Raw genomic sequence first — 8,161 nt, 5'->3', positions numbered from 1 at the left:
AATAATATATATATTTTAAAAAAATAAAAATATAATATTGTTAATTTTTACTTATTTTCTTTTTTTAATTTAAAAATAGAATTTAAATTAAGTTATATTTTAATATTTTAATTATTTACTAAGAAGAATAATATTTTTTAAAGAGAACAATAATATAAAGTTAAATATTAGATGATTCAAATAATTTACTGTGCATACATTATGTAATTATCATTATAAGGATTACAATATATAGCGAACACAAACATATGAAAATAGCAACTTTTTAATGATCAAATTATTTTTGATAAAATACTATTTATTCAATATCACATTATAAGGTATGCCTCTGAGATATGCTCCTAATATTATGAAAAGTATATGAATAAATGAAAAAATAACATATTTCCCCTAAAATTATCAAGATAAAAATTACTAAATTAAATATATTAATAAATTATATCTGTATTCCTTCCTATTTATTATACATATATAAATAATGTATGTTAATTATATTAGAAAATATATATCACTTAAAATATTGTAAAATTAATGCATCTTCATATTTCATTTCCATCTGAATTTTAACTGTGATATCTTTTTATTTTTATTATTTTTACTAAATATATATATTTAATTAAAAGTAATCCAGAATAAATGATTGGAGTTTTAATTTGCATCATTTAAAAATAATGACATAATTTGAACTTGAATATTATAATTTTCCAAAAAGTATTATTCAAAAATAAAAAACTATAATTTATTTACCTTTTAAATGTATGTTTTTTTACATATTTGTTAGTTCATTATAATTTTAACTCTATAACTATATTAAAAACTTTTAAAAAATGAAAGTTCTATGATTAATGTATTATAAAATGTTATACAAAATAGTACTCTCACCGTTAATCATAACTGCTACTTTATTTGTTTAATTATATAAAAAATATTTTACAATAACAACTTTTTCCAAAATGTAATGTTTATAAATTTATAATTATTAACAGGAAAACTTCTTTTAAATTATTATTTTCTATTTTCATATATAACAGTGCATAACCTATATTCTATATAATTCCTACTCCATAAAATTAATATTTAATAATATTCTTAAATCATATAATTTTTTTTCTATTAATTCAAAAAGAAACTGATAAAAAATTATCTAATTAGTTTAATTTATTAATTAATTAATTTGCATATTTGGAATATTTATCAATGAATTTAAACTTTATTATTTTATTAATAGCTAGTTTTTTATAAGATTAAGATGTAAATTTTATAATATATATTTAAAAATATTTTTATTTGCCATTGCTGTAAAAAAAAATATAGTTATATAAATTTTAAGTTTTTAAAAAAATATTATAAAAAAAAAATAATAATTAATTATAATGTCTGTTATAATTAAAAAAATATTATATTGTTAATAATTTATACTTTATTGTAGAGAACACAATAATAATAATCTATATCATGGAACAAAAAATTAATTCAATTTTTTTTTTCAAATTTTTTTCATTTTTCCTTTTAATTTGGAGACTCTACTTTAACAATAATATTGTATGATAATATAATTTAAGCATATTTTCGTTATCCATATTTTTTGCGTTTCATTTTTAATAATACATTTTTATAACGTTAAATTATTTATTTTTTAAATAAAAATTATTTACTTGGTTTTTTTAGAGTACACACAGCAAATTATTGAAAGTAAAGTACAACATCAATATAAATTTAAGTACAAGAACTTATAGATCATTAACAAAATATAAGCAGGACAAGCATACAAATATTTTAGCATTAAAAGAGATACATTGCAATGGAGTAAACCAAAAAAATGATATATATAATAATGAAAAAAGAGATAATGTAAAATATATACAATTAACTGGAAGTTCCTTAAACGAAATGGAATGCCATAAACAAACTAAGAAAAACAAATCTTATATATTTGAAACAAAAAAATGTTCTCGTTCAGAAAAAAAAATATTTAAAGAACTTGATTATATAAACTTTCTTAAAAACAACAAAACTATTAGTAATAAGCTTTACAACAAAATAATACGTAAAAAATACGGACTAAAAATTACTTCACCTTTAATATTTTTATTGTTGTTCTTAGTAGTATTCATATTAGATTTATTTGTTGGTTATGGCTTTATAAAAGGATTGTTCAAAGTATTTACCGCTTTGAAATTATGGGGTGGACTAAAACCCTTTTATTCATTTTTAATGAAATCCCCTTTTAAATCGCTGTGTTTACCCGTGAATATAACAAAGTGTACAAACGCAGGTAAAAAATATTTTCCCGTTTTAGATGTCTTTTTTGTTTTTCTAATATATATTTTACCTTTCCTTATATTAGGTGCCTTAACTGTATTAAGGCTTATTTATTATCATAAGAAGGTTAAAAAATATGATAAAATTAAGTTCAGAAAAGGGTAATATGAATAATAAAGAATATGTTTCTTTTATGATGAAATATGCTTTATAACATATTATCTATAATATCTTTAGCAATATACTTAAAAAACAGATTCATAATTGCGTGAATTTTAAAGTATATATACATACACTTGGAATTTCTAAAATATAACTCTAAAAAAAATGATACTAGTTTTTTTGTGAATTTAAATTTTTTAGTGTTTTTCACCTTGTATTTTAATCTGATGTTTCAACATAATTAGTTATTTAGTTTTAATGTTTATATTGGTGTATATAAATATATTTATATGAAAAATATATTTGTGTATGTTAATATTAATGTATAATAGTAAAATACATATAATTTTATTCAAGTCTTGTGTTAATTTATTTTTGATATGTACGATATGCTTCTCCCTATTTTTTACTATAGCTTCTGTTCAAAACTATTATTTGTTCAGTTTACTAAATAAATTTGTTATTATTTTTACAGTAAAAATATATGTCTTTTTTGAATAAAATAAAATAAAGTGAATGTATTTGGTTCCTTATATATATTTTTTTTTCTTTTAAAAAAGTTTTATATTTTTTCTATAAATAAGTTTTATAAGAAATATGTTAAAATATATATTTATCGTAAAAAACCTTATATGTTTGCTTTTTTTATTTTGCAAATCATAAATATAAAGTTATAAATATATTATACAAAATATTCCTATCAAATAAATACTATTTTTTTTTTGTTTATTGATTTCTTATTTTTAAAACGTCACAAATATATGAAAAGAAATAAAGTTTAATTTTTCATTATTTTGTTTAATTATGAAGTTAATTAAATTTTATAGAATTATTAAGATATATATTATATAGAAAATTTATAAATAAATATTCTATTAAATTATTATTTTTAATTATTAGTGTATTAATTAAATGATTTAAATATATTCATATATTAATAGGCAATTTTTTGAATTTTTTTTTCTTTTATTTTCTTTATTTTTTCATAATGATAGATAACAAAAAAATACTTTATATATATTTTAAAATTTTTATTAGGAGTCATAAATGTCAATACACTTTTTTCTGAAATAATATAAACATACGTTGGTAAAAAATTTATATATATGAACAATTTTTTACTCTTAACTATAAATATATTATATAAAGTGTTAATATTATTTTAAATATATATAAATATAATAAGTATTTATTTTTTTATAGATATTTTTTAAATTCATAACATTGATTTTATTAGTTATATATGTTTTAATGAGGTATACTTAAAAATCAGTTATTTCATTTCATACAATGTTTAATTAAATATGTATTAAAAATAAGTTTCCCCTTTCAACCTTTTTTAGCGTAATATCTTTTTATTAAAATTATATTTTTTATAGGTATTAATAAAAATAATAATATAATGTTAATGTATTTTTTAGTTTTTATAATTTCATACACTTTAAAATGCACTGTTTAATCAATTAAATGACACATGCATATATTTTTTGCACAAAAATATATAGTCCTCAGAAAAAATGAGACTAGCTTACATGGAAAATGCTTCCTTGGTATGGTCATAACACTAATATTAAAAAATTAATAAAAATTATATATATATTAATATTAAGAATTATACATTTTTTTAAATATTTTTTTCTATGAATAAAATACATATGCGGAAATACTTTAAGATAATATGTTTATTTTATTTTTTTAGTTTATTAATTTTTCTTTATTAATAATAGATATTTATATGAAAAAATATTAATGATTTTCTATTTTTTTCGATCACAAATAATAATTTTTATCACATGATAAATTCTTAATAATTAGCCTAAATATTATAATCCACATAGAAAAAAATAAGTCATAATTTCATTATTATAAAAAATTTTTACATTATATAAAAACATTAACTTTTTATGATTTTTCCTAAAAATATGTTTTTAAAAATATAAAATTATATAAAATAGTACAATATGAATTCCTTATAAATGTTTCCAACAGAATAATTATTAAATCTTCCGTTTTCATAATTTTTTGTTATCGTCCTTTTATATAAATTATGTTTGTTTAATCCATGTTATTTTTGTTCATAATGTTATAAGGACGTAATTATTTTTGAAATTATTTAATTGCACACTAATATCTTATTTCAAACTTATTTTTACTTTCTCTTTTTTTTTTTTCTTTTTAGATATATTAATATTTCTCTAAATAAATATTTATTTATATTTATAAAAGTAAAAAAATAAATTGAATTTATGAATTTTTAAACTATTCATTAAAAAATTAAAAAAAAAAATTATATTTGGATTTATATACAAATTATAATACTGCAAAATAATCACACATATACTGCTCATTATTATAGTACTTCTAAAAATATATATGTAAATTCATAGATTTCTTAATTACCTTAAACTTTATCATATTAATACATAAAATTTTATAAAGTAACTCGTATCTTTTTTTATTTAGATATATAGTACTAGTGTATATTTCATATAATAAAAAGTGTATCACATTGTGATATTTATTTTGTTATTTTACTTATTTTTATAACTAATATTGTTTAGCTATAATACAAGTATATAAAAAAAATATATATAAAACATTAGAGTTATTTTATGATAACAAAACAACATAAACGTTTGTAACTTTTGAATATAAATATTAATATACATTTTTAACATGTAGTACATTCTTTTAAATATACAAAAAATTTTCATTGATGATTATATAATTTTTAATTTTATTTTTAATTATGTACATTATATTATTTTTTTTTCTTTTTTAAAAAGATTATCAAACAAAAAAATTCATAATTTTACTATTAAAAAATAAGATTTAATGCATTTAATATTTATTATTTATTTTTATTTAAAATATTGTCATTAAGTATTCAATTTTATAACATTCTAATATAAAAATTAAATAAACCAATTTTAATGTTATTATGAATTTGTAAAAATTAGTATGATTCATATTTACATAAATTCAATTTATTAAACTTAAATAGAATAGATATATCAATAATAAAAATATAAAAAGATTCTTCTGTAATTTGCAAGATTTAAAAGATAGTTAACAACCTCATAAATCTAACATTTAATAGTATTAAAGCACAATAATGGAAGGAAATTTTAAGTATCACATTTTTATTAAAATACTTGCATTTATCTTTTTAATTTTAATAAGCCATTATAACAATAATTTGGAATTATAATAATATATCTTTTCTTTATTTATCTATTATTTTTTATTTATAAATGTAATAATTTCTTACTGTAGAAATGTACATCCTTAAAAATAATAAATATTTACTTTTTTTACTGTTTATAGAATAACTGTTATAGATCGTTAGATAATAATTATAATATAGATGATCATTTAGAATTAAAATCTAATATAGTACTAGAAGAAGATTCAGTGGATGTAAATTCAACGGATAATATATCAGGGAACAAATTAAATAATGAATTACTACATTAGGAAAAAGATATATTTATAAATAAAAAAGACTCTGTAGCAGAAAGAGAAGAATTAAAAGAAAGTATATTAAACACGGAAAAATGGGATAACATAGATAAGAAAAAAAAGTCTTCTATAGTTAATAAAATAGGTATATATTTAGGACAGAGAATATTCAACCTGTTAAATTCCTTATATAAAATTAAGAATAACACGAAAATTAATAAAAGAACTACTAATGGAATGAAAAATGGGAAGTTATCTTTAGTTTTTACGTTCTCCATTTTAGTTTCTTTGATAATAATAACAGCTTTTATAACAATTATATATTTTATAACTTCGGGAAATTATATATTATTTCAACTTTCAGTTGCATTATTATTAGTTTTATCAATTTTGACTGGATTCGTTATAACAAGTATTCTTTATATTTCAGTGAAAATTGGAAAACATAAAAAAATGAAGGAAATTAATCTTAAAAATTCTAATAATGATTTAAGTTCTTTCATAAAAAAAACTTTTTATGGCCATATGTCACTTATTTAGTTCAATTAAGAATATTATATATATAAGATTTGATCAATGCATTATTTAATTTTTGTAGTACTATATATTCATAACTATTTTCATATGAAATATAAAAAATAAAATATTTTAATCTTAACACTTGGTAAATTTGATTCTTTTACTTTTTAAAATTCTATTTTAAAAAATTGTTTGAATGTAATTTGACAATTTAGAATAATTTACGTATGTTTATTTAAGTATAATATGCATTTAAAATATATTTATTTTCTATAAAATGCACATAAGAAAGTTCAGATAGGTATGGTTTGTTAAATTAGTAAGAATTTTCTTCTTATTATGTTTAAAAGTTTAAATTATTCTGTTTTAATTTCTTAATGACTTTTTAGACCAAAATGACTATTTCGCGACATAATTAAAATAAAATATGTTTTGTGTTTTAAATTAATACTGAATGTCTTTTTCTGTATATAAATTTATTGAATATGCATTTTTATTTTCTATAGTAAAAAGTAAATATAATTAATATTTATAACATATTTTATTATAGTAAGCGTATTACAATGCATATTTATTACAACCTCCTATTTAATATATGATTAAATTTTTACACGTTTTATAAATAAAAATATAAATATGTAATAAAATAGCACTATTTTTAAGAGTGAATTTTATATAGTTCCTTATTAATTTTGAGTTTTATAAATTTTTGTAGGTAAACATATTATAAGAACTTATAATGTTTTACAAATGTTTTTAATTTAATTTATATGAATTAACTAAATAATTATTATAAAAATATGCTTCGAACATATATTCTACTTTTCTTTTTACCTTTTATTAATTTCAACTATTTATTATACTAATGAACTACGGTTAGTAGGTTTTTAAATGTCAGTATATACATATACTCATTTTTATTCTCCCAGAATGAATTATATATATCCAAAGGTTTAATTACGAATAAATTGAACAAAAATAGATATATTTTTTTTTTTGATAATCTTATAATTATTTTCATGATTATCCGATAATGTATATTTCTCTCTATATGTTCTAAAAGTATGATGAATAATGTATTAAAGTTGTTCAAAATTAAGCAAAATTAATATTAGGAACTACCAATATTTTTACACTAATTGTGCTCCTTTAAACATATACAAAAGTAATAAATATAAATCAATATTAATTTTGCTTTATTCAAAAATGTATAATTTACTCTTTATTAATTTGATTTTTTATAATTAGAGTTAATTAAACTAGTAATTCAATTTTTTTTTGTTAATTTAACTGCATACTTTTTTTATAAACATTCATATAAAGATTCATGGGCTACAAAAAGTGAAACTGTCAAATGGAACATTATAAGTTGAAAAATATATAATAAAAAGGATACAAATTTAAACTAAATAAGGTTATCTTTTTTATTTTTTATTTAATAATAAACATTACAAAATTTTGTTAAAATAATGTTATTTACATAATATATATATATATATTATATTGCAAAATATAATAAATAAAAAATACTTTATGCACAAGAACAAATTAAAATTTTCATAACATATTTTTATCCAGGAATAATATGGATATATAAGTTTCCTGTATGTATTCATTATAAATAAGACAAAATTAATATTATAGTTGAAAATATAATGTAACCTTTTACTATCTGTAAGTTTTACCTCTTATCTTTCATTTATTGATATAGTTTAAATTATAAAGTTAAATACTTATATACAAATATATATTTTTT

General features: G+C 16.9%; 1 protein-coding gene and 1 pseudogene across 1 annotated transcript, besides 1 other annotated feature; both read left to right on the top strand.

Annotated features, from left to right (window-relative positions):
* Positions 1-1,455: 1,455 nt before the first annotated feature.
* Positions 1,456-2,427, top strand: PmUG01_01031800 (fam-l protein; the record flags this gene model as incomplete). Its single annotated transcript, XM_029008553.1, has 2 exons — positions 1,456-1,542; positions 1,669-2,427. The coding sequence occupies 2 exons, from the start codon at positions 1,456-1,458 to the stop codon at positions 2,425-2,427; spliced, it is 846 nt and encodes a 281-aa protein (XP_028860101.1).
* Positions 2,428-5,751: 3,324 nt separating this feature from the next.
* On the top strand, positions 5,752-6,426 carry PmUG01_01031700 (annotated as a pseudogene).
* Positions 5,752-6,426: a sequence feature (Plasmodium exported protein, unknown function).
* Positions 6,427-8,161: the final 1,735 nt, after the last annotated feature.

This window comes from Plasmodium malariae (genome assembly GCF_900090045.1).
Source record: "Plasmodium malariae genome assembly, chromosome: 1".
NCBI lineage: Eukaryota > Apicomplexa > Aconoidasida > Haemosporida > Plasmodiidae > Plasmodium > Plasmodium malariae.
Note: the sequence above shows the minus strand (reverse complement) of the source record. Positions and strands in the feature narration are given on the sequence as shown.